Genomic DNA, 19710 nt, shown 5'->3' on the forward strand with positions numbered 1-19710 from the left:
TCATAGCCCTTGAAAGTAGAGTCGCAGGTAGATAGGATAGTGAAGGCATTTGGTATGCTTTCCTTTATTGGTCAGAGTATTGAGTACAGGAGTTGGGAGGTCATGTTGCAGCTGTACAGGACATTGGTTAGGCCACTGTTGGAATATTGGGTGCAATTCTGGTCTCCTTCCTATCAGAAGGATGTTGGTGAAACTTGAAAAGGTTCAGAAAAGATTTACAAGAATGTTGCCAGGGTTGGAGGATTTGAGCTATGGGGAAAGGCGGAGGCTGTTTTCCCTGGAGCAGAGGCAGAGGGGTGACCTTATAGAGGTTTACAAAGTGATGATGGGCATGGATAAGGTAGACAAAGCGCAGCAGGAGAGCAAGAGCAAGAGTCCAGAACTAGAGGGCATTGGTTTTAGGGTGAGAGGGGAAAGATTTAATAGACCTAAGGGGCAACATTTTCATGCAGAGGATGGTACGTGTATGGAATGAGCTGCCAGAGGGAAGTGGTGGAGGCTGGTACAATTGCAACATTTAAGAGGCATTTCGATGGGTATATGAATAGGAAGGGTTTGGAGGGATATGGGCCAGGTGCTGACAGGTGGGACTACATTGGAATGGGATATCTGGTCAGCATGGACAAGTTGGACTGAAGGGTCTGTTACCATACTATACATCTCCAGGTCTCTTGGCAGATCTGTGCCCAAGATATGAGCTTGGGCAGCATGGTGGCACAGTGGTTAGCACTGCTGCCTCACGGCGCCAGAGACCTGGGTTCAATTCCCGCCTCAGGCGATCGACTGTGTGGAGTTTGCATGTTCTCCCAGTGTCTGCGCGGGTTTCCTCTGGGTGCTCTGGTTTCTCCAAGATGTGCAGGTCAGGTGAATTGACCATGCTACATTGCCCGTAATGTTAGGTGAAAGGGTACATGTAGGGGTATGGGTGGGTTGCGCTTCGGCGGGCGGTATGGACTTGTTGGGCCGAAGGGCGTGTTTCCAATCTAATCTAATCAAAAAAATCTAATCATAACTGACATTTATAGTGCACCACTTAGCCTCAACCTTTGAGGAGAGTAACAATGGTGCTATACAGCTAAGACATACCCTATAAGTATTATTTCCATTCTCATCTTACTTACTAATAAATTTGGCAAGTTCTTCACATTAAACTTCACAGCACATTCCAAATTCTAGCAATTTTGTCTCAGGGAGGTACTTCCCACTTGTGGGTAATTTATTATTACTGTGCACTACAAAAGTAATTGCTATCCCATAGGAAATTTAATAAGACAACTATATTTTTTAGAAAATAGCCAATAGATTCTCAGTAATAACAGATCAGCTAACAAAAACAAAATACTGTAGATGCTGGAGAAACAGGTCTGGAAGCATCTACTGAGAGACATTAAGCTCACATTTTGTAATATTCTATTCAGAATTAGAAGCTGCTGGAAAGTTTGTTTTTTTCAAAAATATTATTGATGGAAGGAGAGGGATTGTTAAAGTGAGTTGAACAGATTGTGAAGGTACCCAGGGCAAAAGACAAAGGTAATACTGATCACAATAAAAAGGAGGTTAAAGATGCAAAATAGGCATTAAAATTATATATGTCTCTTATTGCTAAGAGACAAGTCAAAGATACAAGTCTAAAGGCTGTAAAGTGCTCAAACAAAAAAAAAAAAGAATTGTTACTCCAGCTTATGTTGAGCTTTGTTGGAACATGAGCAGGTCCAGGACAGAAATAATAGCACTGGAGCAAGATTGTTTATTGAAGTGGCAAGCAACTGGAATGTCAGAGCCAAGATACTCCACAAAATAGAAGTCTGTATTTGGTCCTGTCAATTTAAGGGAGATAGTACTGTGAGCAGCAAATACTGTGGATTAGACTGAAAGAAGGACATGTAAATCTTGCTTTACTTGGAAGGTAGGCTCAAGGCGTTGGTCACTGAAGAGGGAGAGGTGAAAGAACAAGTGTTACACCTCAGTAATTGCTTGGTTAGCTGCCATTGGGGATGTTAGGGGGTGGGGGGAGCTGCAAGGGGAATGGACTCATTAGTCCATTCCTCCATCAGTTCTAATGTCCCTTTCTTTATGCAATGAAAGGGATGTGTTTGCTGGAGGAGGTTGAAATGGTGTTGGATGATCTTTTGAAGAATGTGGAGAGCCCTGTCAACCACAGTGGGGTAATTCTTGGTTGAGGCTAAGAAAAAAAAAGGAGGTTAAATCCAAGGCACTCCATTGTAAAGTGGTTGAAACGGAGAGAAATACTGAGAGAATGGAATGGAGTTATTACAGAAAGCAGGGTGCGAGGAAGTGTAGTCAAGGATAAGGAATCTGGATTCAAAACATTAACTGTTTCTCTCTGCAAGTGCAGAGTTCCTTCAGTATTTTCTGCTTATTTCACCCAAGAAGATTAGTGGCGAACAACAAAATTGTCAGCAGCAATCACAGATGTGTCATTTTCATATAGCAGCTTTTTTAAAAATTCACAGGATGTGGGTATCACTGTCTACACCAGCATTTATTGCCCATTCCCAATTATTATGGGTCAACTACATCACTGTGGGTCTACAGTCACATGCAGGTCAGATCAGGCAAGAATGGCAGATTTCCTTCCCTAAAAAGGAAAGTGAAACAGATGGGGTTTCCTGTCAAATGACAATGGTTACATGATTCACCATTAATTTTTAAAATGCAAATTCCACCATCTGCCATGCCAGGATTTGACCCAAGTCCCCAAAGTGTTTCCTGGGTCTCACTATTAATAGACCAGCCATAATACCACTACACCATCCATCTTCCCTGTTTTCTCCAAAAAAAAACTTACATGAAAAAAATAGCAGAAAAGGTGTGATTTAAACTAGAAATGTATACAGTGCAAAAGCATAAATGTGGGAAACACTGATACTCACATGTATCACCACAGTAGCAACGTTTTCAATAAGTAATGCAACAGCAATCAGATAGTGCATGAAGACAACTGCATCCCAACCCAAAGTACCTTTGGAGCTCCATTTTGTCAAATTCATACTGGAAAGAATAAAGTATTGAAGATCACTTAGAACATGGCAGATATTATAGAATCAATTAAGTTTGCATAGGATTAATTACTGATCAGAATTAAACTGGAGGAGCACTTCAAGGCCACATTACAATACTTTGTATTTACTTTCCCTATTGGCCTTTACCTAACCCTACACTGTCACAAATAGAAACTGTGGAGAGCATTAGCAGACAAAGTACATTCTATTTAAATATCAATTCCCTGTACCAACAGAAAAAAGTGTTATTTAAATGCTGAATAATTATAATTTAAAAATTACAAAACATACAAATTACATCTAAAAATTAAGCTATTCAATACCTCAAGGCTGCTTCACCATTAATGAGAATATAATTGATGGGTTGGTTTTAAACCTCATTCTTTATTTCCTTGCCAGACATGGCTTGCTGACCTACTGGTCTTGTGTTGCCCCAGTGCCCATACAGACTGTAGGCGAGGTGGCAGTGTGGTCTGGGTTGGAAGACAGTTGTTCCAAACTGTTTCTGCAACACTGGACACTCTACTTCTCTATTATCTAAGAACTTGTAACTGAAGCTGAGTAGTGCTGCAAGTGGCAACATATAAACTTTTCACAATATTCATTGTGTATGTAACAATAAAGACTAAGATGATTTTTTTAAATATCTGCAGCCTAACATTACTCACTAGCCTTAAGAGTTCCAAAGTCACAACCCATTCAGGAAAATAATTTCCACTTAGTCCTAAAATGGCAAACTCCAATTTTAAAAGCACCCCCTAGTTATTTAATTTTTAAAAATATTTTAAAATGTAACCTAATTTTCTAAAATCAACCTGTTCAGAGATGTTATTACACATTTCTGGAGTAGGTGGGACTTGAACTTGTGCCTCCAATCAGTGGGTAGGGAGACTACCACTACATCACACAAGGCTAGAGTCACGGTGTCAAAATCCTGGACATCCCCCCGCGACACTGCAATCCATGAGTTCTACGTAGATGCACATCAGTTCAAGCTGGTAGCAACCAGGGACAGGCAATAAATGTTGGCCAGCCAGTGAAGTCCACATCCCACAGTGGACTACAACAACTTGAGAATGACCATACCTCAGACAAGGCAATGAGAAGGGTTATCCTTCATGGTAACCTCAACTGGAATTGAATGCATTTTGTTGGTATCACAAACCAGCCAATTCAGCTAACTAAACCCTTCAAATAAAAATGAGATGCCTTTTTGAAAACCATGATCATCTGCTCAAGGGCAATTAGAAGTAGACAATTAATACTGGCTTTGCTGGATTGATCAAGTCGTTCAGCCAATGCCAAAGATGGGTCAAGACAGATTCCCAAAAGAAACCTAACAATTACTTATTTAATTTATCTTAATTCTTTTATCTTCCTGGAGTCCCAATCCATTTCTGGTAACATTTCCAGAACAAAGAATATAGCTTGCAATGAATTAGAATCCTGTGTGAAAACAGGCCCTTTGGCCCAACAAGTCCACAGTGGCCCTCCAAAGAGTATCCCACCCAAACCCATTCCCCTACATTTACCCCTGACTCATACACCTAACTGATACATCTCTAAACATTATGGGAAGTTCAGCACAGCCAATTCACCTAACCTGCACATCTGGATTGTGGGACAAAACCGGCGCACCCGTAGGAAACCGACACAGACATGGGAAGAATGTGTAAACCCCACGCAGACAATCGCCAGAGGCTGGAATCGAACTTGGGTCCCTGGTGCTGTTGCAGCTTAGTTTTACTTCTCATGATAGCATACACTATATTGTCACTGCAAGAATACTGCTTGTTATTTAGAAACATAACTTAGATCTTTATTAAATCAGAGGTTGTACCTGAAATAATACAATGACAGCCAGTCTTTGGTAGCAGTCTGATAAAACTCTGGCCACAATGCATAACCAGAAACATACAATAATATCATTCCAGAAGAATTAGTTACTTTGCACATGTTGCAGTGCCTTTGATTTATCAGTTCTTAGTGCAGTGTTCCTCGACTCATGCCAATTTGTGCATAAAGCTATTTAGTAACTTAATGTGTTACCCAGAGAATGTGCATTTTAGGCTACTCAATTAAGATTTCTCTGTATAAGTTTCTCAGCAGTTCTGTTCATACACATTTACACATGACAAATAGGGGTTCTTGTCATCTAAAGCACCAAGGAAACATTAGTGCCCATTCAGATTAATCTTGCTGCACCATCCCTGTCTTATTGCAACAGTAACCTACATTGTCCCATACTGATGCATTGCAATGTTTTTGTACATTAGTACCATGAATTTTACTCACTACCTTATCCCATTGTAACAATCCAATACTTTTTGCTGTAGATTGCATTACACTGTCCCCACAAATATATTAATCCATACATTTTAGGGAACATGACCACTTTATGTAGATGTCACCTTGTTGGCACTCACTGAAGCTTAACAGCGAGTGGTTAAATGTTACTGGACCATTTGGCACGGATTGCTTTTTATTTCTAGAATCAAATACTAGTCAAGTCAAATACGGCCATTCAAAGATATACAAGGAATATACATTTATTTTACAAGAGTAGCCATAGATAAGCCAGTTATAAATCTCGATTTCTTAGTCAAAACGCTAGATACCCGAGGCGCCCTAAATTATTAAATCAGATTATGATAGGAAATTGTAATGCTGTAATGCTGCGTCGTACATCCTAAATGTGCATTTGGTTCATAAATGCCCACAGAGCACAAATAGAAGTGTGCATTTTGCCTGCACAAACGGGTTGTCAAACTCAAGCTAGGAGAGTCACTGCTGAAGATAACACGCTGGTTTATCATTTCGACAAGTCACAGAAACCAACAGTCAATTCCTTCAACATTTACCTTCACTCAGTTTCCGGGCTGATGGCTGAATCGACTATGAGCCCCTCAAGCCAATACAAGCCAGTGTCCTGCCAGAGCCCGACCCTGCCTGCACCGTCAGTGGTCAACTGCTTCAGATCTCCAGACAATGAAGAGCTCTTCGCGGCTCAGCACCTATCTCAGCCACATCCCAACATAATTCCTTCTCCTTCCTCACTGTTCTCGGAATAGTTTCTAGCGATTCTTTTACAGGCTTTTTATACCTGAAGCATCCACCGCCTTCTACTCGCGGCCCACCTCCAGCCATTCCTCCCTCTATGCGGCTGCGCCACTTCCCCACAACTTGTGTCACTCACACTGCGCCTGCGTACATTGCCACCTGCTGGTGAGCACGTGCCTGAAGTTTGAAAATTAACTGCCAAAAGTAACGGTCGCCGCCGCCTGGCGCCACTGCCATGGGTCTGTTAGCGGGCCTGTTGCTGGCAAGTCAACGGAGCCATCGTGAAATTGTGGCGATATTTTTCGGGGACTTCGAAATGTTAGTATTGACCGAGCTGGAAATCTCCTGGTTCCAAGACATTTATCACTGTGCTTAATCTCCCGCCTCTATCTTTGATGTCCGTCTTGGCATATTTATGCAATCACTGCTCGGACCCTCTGTCACAAACTCTGTTACTGATACTTTAATCCTCCGTGACAGTGACTCTGTCACTGACCAACTGTGATTGACTGTCTTGCAGTCCCCTTTCGGACTGCCACTGATTCGTTGACACTGACCCACTCTCAGATCCTATGCCATTCAATGTCGGTCTCGGACCCTCTGCTAATAACTCTGTCTTTGACCCTTTGCCCCTGTGTCTCTCCAACACTGACCCTGTGTCTCCAGTTCACATACTTGAATTTCTGCCTCTCCACAACAGCAAACTTACTCAAGTTAGGACTGAGCGTGCTAAGAGAATCTAAATCTTTGACTTGTACAAACAATGTAATTTCACAAAGAACTGAATCTTAAAAGAAGTTGTGAGAAACAGAGCTCACAATAAATTTCAGTCCGAGTCAAATTCTGAAGCAGCGAATTTTATTGAAACGTTCTTGCAAGAAGGGTGACTAGTAATTAGCCACACCGATCCAGAAATTACTCAACAATTTATACAGTTTAATTTTCGATACTTCCCCGTTTATTTCATTGGCCTTCAAACCTATCAATATTCCTTATTATGTTCTGCCCCTGCCCAGCTGTGCTCTGCCCTTGTTTACTTCTCCCCCTACTCCAAGGCAGGCGACCCTTCCCCCTATAAGTGACTTGGCTCGCCTCAGTGCTGACATGAGGGAAGATTGCTGAGCTTGGAATATCTTGATGTTCTTTTTCAACTTATCTATTTGTCTGTAACATCTTCCATTGTTTCCAGGCACGTTCCATTCTAGTATGCACATTTTAGCTAACTCAGAAGAAACGTATCCCTTTACATAGTCTTCATTCTTGTATGCACATTTTAGCTAACTCAGCTCTTTGCTGAAACCATTATACACTGATATAGGTTTGCATAAGCAATTATGCTTGCAGAAGTAACACTACTTTACCTATATCCCACAAAATGTTGATTTTAAACTGAAATCTGTGGTTTACGTTTGGCAACTGCTAGTCTTAAGCAGTATTTCTATTCCCCAAGGTATGCAGTGAACAATAGATCAATTAAGAACCAGCTGAACTTGGATCCTCATTAAAAGTGACACAGGTAGACCATTTTCTTTGAAGCATAATAAGTCAACTTTGTATGACTATGGATGTTGTCTAGGAGAAGGTGAGGACTGCAAATGCGGGAGATCAGAGTCGAGAGTGTGGTGCTGGAAAAGCACAGCAGGTCAGACAGCATCCAAGGAGCATAAGAGTTTTTGGAGCTTATGCCCAAAACGTCGATTCTCCTGCTCCTTGGATGCTGTCTGACCTGCTGTGCTTTTCCATAATTATGGATGTGACTTACAATAGAGTGCTGCAGTTGAACATCTTAAAGAATGCAATTTAGACTAGTGCAGCAGGGTCAGGAACCAGAGCAATAGGACAGCATGTAAAATAATTAAGGAGGACTCAGAGACTAAGGCCAATAAGACTAAAAGAAAGAACAGACAGAGGGAAGTTACTGAACGTGGCAGGACTGACGGTCTGAGGTGTATTTGTTTTAATGCAAGGAGTATGACAGGTAAGACAGATGAACTTAGGATCCTAGAGTCATATACCACCAAAACCGACATTTTGGTCCAACTCATCCATGCTGACCAAATTTCCCAAACTAAACTAGTTGCTTGTTGCCTGCATTTGGCCCATATTCCTCTAAACATTTCCTATTCATGTACCTATCCAAATTCTTTTAGATGTTATAACTGTACCTGCATCTACCACTTCCACTGGCAGTTTATTTCACATACGAACCACCCTCTGTGTGAAAAAGTTGCCCTTCAGGTTCCTTTTAAATCTTTCTCCTCTCATATTAAAAATACACTGCCTAGCTTTGAACTTCCCCACACCTTAGGGAAAAGACCATTGCTATTCAACCTATGCCGCTCATGATTTTATAAACCTTAATCAAGGTCACCATTCAGCCTCCTATGCTCCAGCCTCACCTTATAAAAAAAACTCTCCAGTCCTAGCAACATCCTAGTAAATCTTTTCTGAACACGCTCCAATTTAATAATATCCTTCCTATAGCAGGGTGAGCAGATCTGTGTCCAATGCTCCAAAAGTGGCCTCAATGACATCCTGTACAATCTTATCATGACATCCCAACTCCTATGCTCAGTTGTCTGAGCAATGAAGGCAAGTGTATTAAATGCCTTCTTAACCCACCCTGTATCCCTGTGATGCAACTTTCAAAGAACTATGTACCCGAACCCCTAGGTCTCTGTTTGACAATACCACACAGGACCCAACCGCTAACTGTATAAATCGTGCCTTTGTTTGTTTTTTTAACAAAATGCAGTACCTTGCATTTGTCCAAATTAAACTCCATCTGCCACTCCTCAGCTCGTTGGCCTAATTGATCAAATCCCTTTGTAATCTTAGATAATCTTCTTCATGGTCGAATTTACCACCAATTTTGGTATCATCCCCAAACTTACTAATCATGCACAGTGGCACGCACTGCTGCCTCACAGCGCCAGAGACCCGGGTTCAATTCCCGCCTCAGGCGACTGACTGTGTGGAGTTTGCACATTCTCCCCGTGTCTGCGGGGGTTTCCTCCGGTTGCTCCGGTTTCCTCCCACAGTCCAAAAACATGCAGGTCAGGTGAATTGGCCACGCTAATTGCCCGTAGTGTTAGGTGCAGGGGTAAATGTAGGGGAATGGGTCTGGGTGGGTGCGCTTCGGCGGGTCGGTGTGGACTTGTTGGGCCGATGGGCCTGTTTCCACTACATGCCTCCTAAATTCTCACCAAGTTGTTTATATAAAATGACAAGCAACATGCACCGATCCCTGCAGAACACCTCTGGGCACAGGCCTCCAGTCCAAAAAACAACTCTCCACAGCCACAGCCAATCAAGCCAATTTTGTATCCAATTGGCAAGGTATCCCTGAATCCCACATGATGTAACTTTACTAATCAATCTACCAAGCAGAACCTTGTCAAAGACTTTACTAAAGTCCATGCAGACAACATAGAGTGTTCTGCTTTCATCAATCAAAAACAATTTAGAAGATAGAACAATACAGCACAGAACAGGCCTTTCGGCCCACGATGTTGTGCCGAACATTTGTCCTAGCTTAAGCACCCATTCATGTACCTATCCAACTGCCGCTTAAAGGTCGCCAATGATTCTGATTCTGCCACTCCCACAGGCAGCCATTCCATGCCCCCACCACTCTCTGGGTAAAGAACCTACCCCTGACATCCCCCCCATACCTTCCACCCTTCACCTTAAATTTATGTCCCCTTGTAACACTCTGTTGTACCTGGGGAAAAAGTTTCTGACTGTCTACTCGATCTATTCCTCTGATCATCTTATAAACCTCTATCAAGTCACCCCTCATCCTTCGCCGTTCCAATGAGAAAGGGCCTAGCACTCTCAACCTACCCTCGTACGACCTATTCTCCATTCCAGGCAACATCCTGGTAAATCTCCTCTGCACCCTCTCCAAAGCTTCCACACCTTTCCTAAAGTGAGGCGACCAGAACTGCACACAGTACTCCAAATGTGGCCTAACCAAGGTCCTGTACAGCTGCAACATCACTTCACGACTCTTGAATTCAATCCCTCTGCTAATGAACGCTAATACACCATAGGCCTTCTTACAAGCTCTATCCACCTGAGTGGCAACTTTCAAAAATCTATGAACATAGACCCCAAGATCCCTCTGTTCCTCCACCTTACTAAGAACCCTACCGTTAACCCTGTATTCCGCATTCTTATTTGTCCTTCCACAGTGGACAACCTCACACTTGACAGGGTTGAACTCCATCTGCCACTCCTCAGCCCAGCTCTGCATCATATCTAAGTCCCTTTGCAGCCGACAGCAGCCCTCATCACTATCCACAACTCCACCAATCTTCGTATCATCTGCAAATTTACTGACCCACCCTTCGACTCCCTCTTCCAAGTCATTAATAAAAATTACAAACAGCAGAGGACCCAGAACTGATCCCTGCAGAACTCCACTTGTAACTGGGCTCCAGGCTGAATATTTACCATCTACCACCACTCTCTGACTTCGACTAGTTAGCCAGTTTTCTATCCAACTGGCCAAATTTCCCTCTATCCAATGCCTCTTGACTTTCCGCATAAGCCTACATGGGGAACCTTATCAAATGTCTTACTAAAATCCATGTATACTACATCCACTGCTCTACCCTCATCCACATGCTTGGTCACCTCCTCAAAGAATTCAATAAGACTTGTAAGGCAAGACCTACCCTCCACAAATCTGTGCTGGCTGTCCCTAATCAAGCAGTGGCTTTCCAGATACTCATAAATCCTATCCCTCAGTACCCTTTCCATTACTTTGCCTACCACCAAAGTAAGACTAACTGGCCTGTAATTCCCAGGGTTATCCCTATTCCCTTTTTTGGACAGGGGCACAACATTCGCCACTCTCCAGTCCCCTGGTACCACCCCCCCCTTGACAGTGACGACGAAAAGATCATTGCCAACAACTCTGCAATTTCCTCTCTTGCTTCCCACATAATCCTAGGATATATCCCATCAGGCCCGGGGGACTTGTCTATCCTCAAGTTGTTCAAAATGACCAACACATCTTCCTTCCTAACAAGCATCTCTTCTAGCTTACCAGCCGGTTTCACACTCTCCTCTTCAACAATACGGTCCCTCTCGTTTGTAAATACTGAAGAAAAGTACTCATTCAAGACCTCTCCTATCTCTTCCGACACAGTCTCCCACTACTGTCCTTGATTGGACCTACCCTCGTTCTCGTCATTCTCATGTTTCTCACATACGCATAGAATGCCTTGGGGTTATCCTTGATCCTATCCGCCAAAGATTTTTCATGCCCTCTCTTAGCTCTCCTAATCCCTTTCTTCAGCTACCTTCTGGCTATCCTGTATCCCTCCAACGCTCTGGCTGAACCTTGTTTCCTCAACCTTATGTAAGCCTCCTTCCTCTTTACAAGACATTCAACCACACACAAAGTCATGCTGACTATTACTAATCAATCCTTGCCTCTCCAAGTGCATGTAAATCCTATCTCTCAGTATTCCTTCCAACAACGTATCCACCACTGATGTCAGATTCACTGGACTTTAGATCCCAGCCTTTCGCTTCACTTTACAGCCTTTCTTAAATTAAGGCGCAACATTAGTCACCCTCCGGGTCTTCCAGCACGTCACCCCAGTAGACCACAACCCTAATATCTTTGCTAGAGGCCCCCAAATTTCTTCCCTAACTTCCCACAACTTTCTGAAATACATTTGATCAGGTCCCAGAGATTTATCCTTTTTTTGTTTTAAGATTTCCAGCGCTTCCTCTTCTGTAATGTGGACTGTTTTCCCAGATGTTAATATTTATTTTCCCGAGTTCCCTAGCCTCCATATCTTTCTCCACAGCAAAAACTGATGTGGAATATTCATTTAGTATCTCTTCCATCTCCTGTTGTTCCACATAGCTAACCTTGTTGATCTTTAAGCAGTCCTATTTTCTCCTTATTTGCTCTTAATGTACTTGTAGAATCTCTGGATTATCCTTAGCCTTGGAAAAAAAAGGTTCTGATAACCCCCTTTGCCCTTCTGTTTTCCATCTTAAGAATGCCTCTACACCCTTACACTGTTAAAGAGATTCACTTGATCCTAGTTGTCTATATCTAACATATGCCTCCTTATTCTTGAGCAGAGGCTCAATATATTTATCCTTTGTTCTCTACTCTTATAGCCTGACCATTTACTCTAACAGGAACATAATGTCTCTGAACTCATGATCTCACTTCTGAAAGCCTCCCACTTGTCAGTCATCCCTTTACCTGCAAATTGTCTACTCCAAATCAAATTTTGAAAGTTCCTGTCTCATACAATCAAAATTTGCCTTACTCCAATTAAGAACTGTAACTTTTATACCCTTTTCCATTACTATTTTAAAACTAATAGAATTATGATCACTGGGGTCCCGAAGTGCTCCCCCATTAACACTTCAGTCACTTTCCCTGCCTTATTTCCCAATAGAAGATCATGTTTTGCTCCTTCTCTAGTAGGTACAATTGATAAAGAAAAATTTCATGAACACATTTAACAAATTCCTCACCATCCAAACAGTTAACACGATGGCAGTACCAGTCTATGTTTGGAAACTTAAAATCCCCTACTATTACAACCCTATATTTCTTACATATATCTGAGATCTCACAACAAAATTGCTCCTCAGTTTCCTGCTGACAACTGGGGGACCTATAGTACAATTCCATCAATGTAACTATCCCCTTATTTTTGAGTTCCACACATAAAGTTTAACTGGATGATCCCTTAGAAACTGTTGCTCTAAGTACAGCAGTAATGTTTTCCACACCAAAGGAAAACACCATTTCCCTTCCTCTCTTGCCTCCCTTTCTATCCTTCCTAAAGCATCTAAACTCCAGAACATTGAGGTAGCAGTCCTGTCCATCCATCAACCATGTTTTTGTAATAGCTATGATGTCCCAGTCTCATGTTCCCACATATGCTCAAAGTTTATCTGCCTTAAGTGTAAGAGCCTTTGCAACAGAGGTTGTATTTATAAGTATAACTAAGATGTTGTAGCTTTTACAGATTGTATTTCCACAGTTTTTACTCACCCCCTATGCAGTTAAGCCAACGGTGGTACAACAAGTTTGGATGCTGTTGCTTTCCCCGAGAGCCCATTCCCCTCACAAGTGGTATAACTGTTTTGCTGGGGAATAGCCACAGGACACTTCTACACAGCCCTCCTAATCCTCTTGTTTTGCATGGTGGTCACCTGATCCCTTCCTGCCTGTGGAGTCTTAGCCTGTCATATGATCACCTCTCCATATGAATTATTCATGACACTTTCTGCTTTGTGGAGGCTCCACCATCCCTAGCCCCTCTGATCCAGCTCTGAAACCCAGGTTTTCAGGAGCTGCAGCTCCAGTTACTACCTATACACATACTGGCCCCAGGTGCTGGAAATGTTCCCAGCTTGATTTACCCCTTTTAAATTAAATCTTTTGGAAGATGCTTAATATAAAATAATACCAACAAATGTAGGGCCCTTACTCCCTGATCCTCATTACAATAGAATACAATCTTTACAAACTATAAACCCCAAAAATGCCAAAAGCACCTCTTTCCTTTGTACTAAATTCCCACTGTGTTCCAAATTTCCAGACAGTTGCTCACTCCTGACTGATAATGGCCATCTATCAGTTCCTTTCATAAAAATAGAATGAGCTGAGATGACTCACATAAGTTAAGCTTCAATAGTAATCAACATATATTAAGGCCCTATTCAGGTTTCTGACGATTGACTGTTAACTGCCTCTCAGTTAGTTGAGTCAGCTACCTTAATAATCTTTTAACTAGACTGCTGAACTTTAGAAAAAAATAAGATTTATCAGTTCATTCCCAACCGTTCTCCGAATTCCCAGAAACACACATTCCCATTGGCTTTCTCACTCAGGATATACTCTCTCATACACAAAGTTTATGAGGATCTAGTGAGCTGGATTAATTGGATAGTTCTACAAAGACCTGTCACAGGTGCAATGACCAAACAACTTTCTGTCTCACATAATTCTAGGATCATTCTTAAAATCTGTGACAGTTTAGAGGTTGAATTATCACATGGATTTAGCAGTTGTTCAAGGATTAGAAACAATAGCAAATGTTTTGATATTTGCTTCTTCTCTAGTCCATTTCCCAAAGGGCCTGGAGAATCCGCAGCTGTTGGGTTTCAGTGACGTGTTGGAAAGGGCTGGATACTGGACTTTTAAACTTTAAAGTCCACTCAGCAGCTGTCTTACAACATTCAGCAACTAACAGGATACGGTATGTTTTAGTTCAAAGGTCTGAATCAATTTTGTGAAGTATACTTATTCTTAATTCCTGTTTTTCTTGGGACATTTAGATGGGAGCTGCAATTGCCAAACTTTTTCTTCCAACCCTCAGCAGCCTGATCTTCCTTCCTGCCATCGCCATTGCAGCCAAGCGGAGATTCCACATGGAAGCCATGATATACTTCTTCACAATGTTTTTCATAGCGGTAAGAGGATATTTTTGACAATCTATATTTACTTGTCAGGCTATCACAAATGACTGCAACCATCTACCACCATAAGCCGCGTAGTACCAACAGATTACCCTATTCCTTTTACCTGGCATGAAAACAAACAGCGGTGGTGAGACGAGGCAAGTACTTACTCTATCTCTGCTGATTCTTCTGAAGATCTCCTTTTGTTTTATGAAAATGATCTATCCTCCCCTAAGAAGATTTAGCTACTTCATTCTATTTATTTTCATGTGTAGTTGATTAAAACATTTTTCTTTCTTCTAGTTTTTTCATGCTTGTGAAGGGCCTGGCCTGACAGTTTTGTGTATCATGCGTCATGACATACTGCAGTATTTCAGTGTTTATGGCACTGCCCTATCCATGTGGGTCACTTTAATAGGTGAGAAACAGTTTAATCCAGTTTTCTCTTATTGAAGCTCAGATGATGAAAGTAAACTTCTTGATGTGTTAATTACAGCAGAGCCTCAGGAGAATCATAGAATTAATCACACAGCTATGACCAACAGTGATCTTATTCCACTATTTCCTGTAGCTCAAAATGGAACAAACATTGAAACAAGAAAATCCTAACCCAGCAGTCAGAAACAGATATTTGAACATGGGTGTAATAATCTTTCTTTACAGGGGGTTTGAGTGTAAATGTGGCAAATGTTCCTTCTGGAATCTGAGTATATATCTAATGAATGTTTCTAAAAGTGAGCCTGAGTTCACATTCAGATATGGTGAATGTTCCTGAGGACTGTGTGTGTGGGCATGATAAACATATGGAAGTCTGTGAGTACATATTGGGAATATTCCTGAGGGAATCTGTGGGTAGCTATGATAAATGTTCTGTGACAAAAGTCTGTCTACCATGGTGAATGTTTCAGAGGGAGTTACTTTAATTCAATGGGATGTGGGTGTAACTAATTGAGCCAGCATTTATTGCCCACCCCTAAATGCCTTTGAGAAAGTGGTGAAAAGCTGCCTTTTTGGATCACTGCAGTCAGTGTGTTGTTGATGCACCTATTATGCTATTAAAAAGGGAGTTCCAGGATTTCAACACAGTGACACTGAAGCAACAGCAATATATTTCCACATCAGGGTGGTGTGTCACTTAGAGGGGAGCTTTCAGTTGGTTGAGTTCCTGTGCATCTGCTGTCTTTATCCTTCAAGGTTGTAGAAGTCACAGGTTTGGAAGGAGTTGTTGGAAGATCCTTGGAGAGTTGCTACATTTTATCTTCTAGATGTTATCTGATTCCAAACCCCTCCCATTTGTTGGTATTTAAACTGATTCCCCTGCCATCTCTGGCAGTGATTTTCACACTCACAGCACCCCTTGTCATGGCCAGCCATCTAACTCAATGTTACTGAATAATTTCAATAGTTTGGTCTGCACAGCTCCCCATGCCGGACCTTTAATCTAATTCAGGTTTCTAGAACAATGTTCTGCTGTGGTCTGTGCATCTCTCCAAGCTGGGTGGATTACCGTTTCAGTCCTACAGATCAATGCCCTGGTGTGGTCTGCACAGCTCCCCACACTGGACAGATATCTAGTTTGGGTTTACAGACCAGTGCTGTGAAGTGGCTTGCACAATGTTCCACTCTGGATGGATTGTCGTGTTGTATTGAGCGATACACTAGCCTGGTTTATGCAGTTCTCCGTGCTGAACAGATATCTTCTGTGGATTTATAGTGTCTAGGCTGGTTATGTGAGGTGGATTGAGAATGTGATATCACCATCAAGAATGTGGTGCTAGAAAAGCACAGCAGCTCAGGCAGCATCTGACTGGCAGGAGAATTGATGTTTTGGGCATAAGCCCTGATGAAGAGGATTGATGTTTTGGGCATAAGCCCTCATGCTGCCTAATCTGAACTCTGATCTCCAGCATCTGCAGTCCTCACTTTCTCCCAACATGATATAACTGAAAATTTCAGCTGATCTTGCAATGCCTTTATTTTATGTTCTCATTCTTGGGTTTGGACTCTCCAATCTCTCACTCCATTAGTTTTGCAGTGGGACCATGTACAGTTTATCATGATGGTGTAAAAGCAAATTACTGCGGATGCTGGAATCTAAAGGCTCAGCTAGATTCGGAACGTCAGCTCTTTTCTCTCCTTACAGACGCTGCCAGACTGCTGAGATTTTCTAGCATTTTCTCTTTTGGTTATCATTGGTGAATACCCACTGTCCTGGCAGAAGCCACAGCCTCTTCATTCAGAAGCAGTCTGCCATTCCCATTGTCTTCGCGTCTCCATGTAGAAAGAAAGGATGGCCTCTTGGATAAAGACCGTACCCTCGATAAATGGCTCAAAACATCCTCCCCTTCACCACATCAAAATATCCCATGTATACTGAGAGCAATGGGGACACTGAGAACATCAGGGAGATGGAGCAACTCTTCTGATGTCTGAACGGGTCAGAGTGAACTCTCCAGTATTACTAAATCCTGTAATCTCTCTCCATTTCAGTAATATACTGCATTTATTCTTCCTTAAATATTCATAGAACCACAGTTAAGCACTTTAAATTCCATCTGCCAAATTGTTGTCCATTGCTTATCCAATTACAGTTCCTTGATACATCCACTTGATAACTTAGTTTCCTGCCTATCTTAGCATTATTGACATATTTGGTTAGAATGCATTTGTACTTTATCTAAGTTGTTGGTATAGGTTGCAATTAGTTAAGGATCCAGTACTGGTCATTGTGTTAGTGCAATCAGTATTTTCTCTTAAACTGATAAAGACTCATTTATCCCTGCTTTCAGTTCAGTAACAGGCCTCCCTGTATTCCTGTGTAGCATAAAATCATAGAATTAATGTGTGGAAACAGGCACTTTGGCCCAACAAGTCCACACTGACCCTCCAAAGAGTATCCCACCCAAAGCCATTACTCTACATTTACCCCTGATTAATGTACCTAACCTACACATCCCAGAACATTCTGAGCAAATCAGCATGGCCAATTCACCTAGCCTGCACATCTTTGGATTGTGGGAGGAAATCGGGGAACCCAGAGGAAACCCACGCAGACACGGAGAGAATGTGCAAACTCCACACAGACAGTCGCCCGAGGCTGGATTGTACCGGATCCCTGATGCTGTGAGGCTACAGTGCTAACCACTGACCCACCAAGCCGCCCCCAACAGCTTTGAAAGACTGAATACTCCCTTCCATTTCCTGCGTAACAGGCATGAGAGATTAAAATATCTGTTCCAATTGCTGAGTAACAGGCCCATATGACTGAATGGCCTCCTTCTGTTCCTGTTTAAAACTCTTGATGGGCTGAATAGACTGCTTCAATATAGGTGTAGTTGTGAATGATGCTGAACATATTGGAATTATCAGTGACGAGCCCACTTCTGATTTTATGATGGAAGGAAGGCCATTGATGCTGCAGCTGCTGATGGCCCACATTGCCTCATGAATACCCAGTTTCGATTTGCTCAGTCCTTTAGAAATTTGTCCTGCTTTGCATGAGGTGGTGTCACATAACACAGTGTGTGGTATCTTTAATATGAGGCTGAGACTTTAGCTCTGCCAGTATTGTGTGCTGGGTGCTCCTACAGATACTGTTAGGGACAGATACATCTGTGCGAAAGTGACAAGTAGTTTAGTGAGAATGTTTCCTGCTTGTTGGTTCGCTCATCACTTCCCACAGTCTCAAAACGCGTGGTGTTGGAAAAACACAGAGAATGAGGCAGTATCTGAGGAGTAGGAGAGTCGACATTTCAGGCATAAGCCCTTTTTCAGGAATGCCTGGCTGCTGTGTATTTGAAGTCTCACCCTTCTCAGTCAGTGATAGGCCTGTGGAGACACTCTTGGTGATGGACATTGAAGTACCACACCCAGCGTACGTTCTATGTTCTTGTCACCCTCAGTGCTACCTCCAATTTGTTTTCAACATTGAGGGGAACTGAATTATCACCAAGGGATGGTCTGGAGGGCAATAGATGTCCATCATCAGGTTATGTCTTTGACCATTTTTGACCTGTTACCATGAGATTTCTCAGGTTCTGGAACCAATGTCGGGGATTTCCAAGATAACTGGACTGTATACCACAGTGCCATCATCACTGGTGGGTCTATCCTGCCGGTGGGTTAGATGTACCCAGGGATGGTGATGGTGCTTCATGAAACGTTATCCATTATGTATGAAATCAAATGATCAAGGTATTGATTTAGTCTTGTCATCTTTGAATGCAAAGTGCCTGTTGAGTCGAGTTTGGGGAGGCATTTCCACCATGGGGCTGACTGGATTTCACCAAACTCACCACATTAATTAGTATTTCAACCTCACAGCAAGAATAACCAGCATCCCAGGAACCAGTGCCATCTTTGAAAGGCCATAGTGCACCTGGACAAGCACAGTCCATGCAGTGCCACCTTGCACAGCCTCTGATATTGAGCTTGCACGTGGCAGGCAGGGGGGAGATTGCTATCCTCCCCAAACCTGGCTGTGGACATGGGCATGGAGGTCCTCCTAGCTGAGAAGGTTCAAAAGCAGGAAGTCTGCTTGCCCCAGGACCAGGAGAGGAGGCCATGACACCAGACCATCCCAGCCAGCTCTAAAGTTGCCGCTTGCCAGGTTAGAGCAGTCTCAGCCATCTGGAGGAATATACAACATTGTAGGGAGATTATTGTCCTTCTCCACTCCGCCAGTGTAAGGGGACACCCAGTCAGAATCTCACCATTCCCATTGAGAAGAATGAACAAGAGCTAGTGAGATTATTTTAATATCAAGTTAGGCCTCATGAAACATCTTGCCACATCTATTGTTAATCTTGCTACAGCACACATTGTTCAGATTACACAGAAACAGTTTGGCTGGATCTTAGAAACCGCAGGGAGAAGTACATACTGATGAGAATTGTATATCGAAATCAAAACTGCAGGAATATTTTGTGCATGTTATAAACAATAAATTAGATATGCAAGTAGACTTTGCTGGTGAGACTCAGCGGGTCTGGTAGCATCTGTAGGAAGAAAGCAGCGATAACATTTCAAATCTGGGGATTCTTCTTCAGAACAGTTTTTGTTTCAGATCTGCAGCCTCTGCAGTTCTTTGTTTTCATTTAAATATGCAAATATTGTGCATACTGCAGTATTAATGAACAAACTGATCTGGGAAAGAGGGAAAGGGGTGAGCGCA

At 42.4% G+C, this 19710-nt stretch overlaps 2 protein-coding genes across 4 annotated transcripts in view; one reads left to right on the top strand and one right to left on the bottom strand.

Annotated features, from left to right (window-relative positions):
• The window catches only part of adamtsl2 (ADAMTS like 2), a 241285-nt gene extending 235100 nt beyond the window's left edge, over positions 1-6185 (bottom strand). The window contains exons 1-2 of the mRNA XM_087998112.1: positions 6127-6185; positions 2895-3012 (exon numbers count right to left, since the gene is read on the bottom strand). Coding sequence (XP_087854238.1) covers positions 2895-3012; positions 6127-6170 — 162 coding nt within the window. The 5' untranslated portion in view covers positions 6171-6185. The remainder of the gene's footprint in view (positions 1-2894; positions 3013-6126) is intronic.
• Positions 6186-14232: 8047 nt separating this feature from the next.
• The window catches only part of mymk (myomaker, myoblast fusion factor), a 96663-nt gene continuing 91185 nt past the window's right edge, over positions 14233-19710 (top strand). For all 3 annotated transcript variants that reach the window (XR_015760769.1, XR_015760770.1, XM_043719750.2), the window contains exons 1-3: positions 14233-14335; positions 14415-14549; positions 14841-14955. Coding sequence is in view for 1 of the 3 variants with exons in the window: in XM_043719750.2 (XP_043575685.1) it covers positions 14415-14549; positions 14841-14955 (250 nt within the window). In the remaining 2 variants the exon portion in view is untranslated. The remainder of the gene's footprint in view (positions 14336-14414; positions 14550-14840; positions 14956-19710) is intronic.

The sequence above is a fragment of the Chiloscyllium plagiosum genome, unplaced genomic scaffold (assembly GCF_037043375.1).
Source record: "Chiloscyllium plagiosum isolate Xiang-an unplaced genomic scaffold, Cpla_swu_hap1 HiC_scaffold_21, whole genome shotgun sequence".
Taxonomy (NCBI): Eukaryota; Metazoa; Chordata; class Chondrichthyes; order Orectolobiformes; family Hemiscylliidae; genus Chiloscyllium; species Chiloscyllium plagiosum.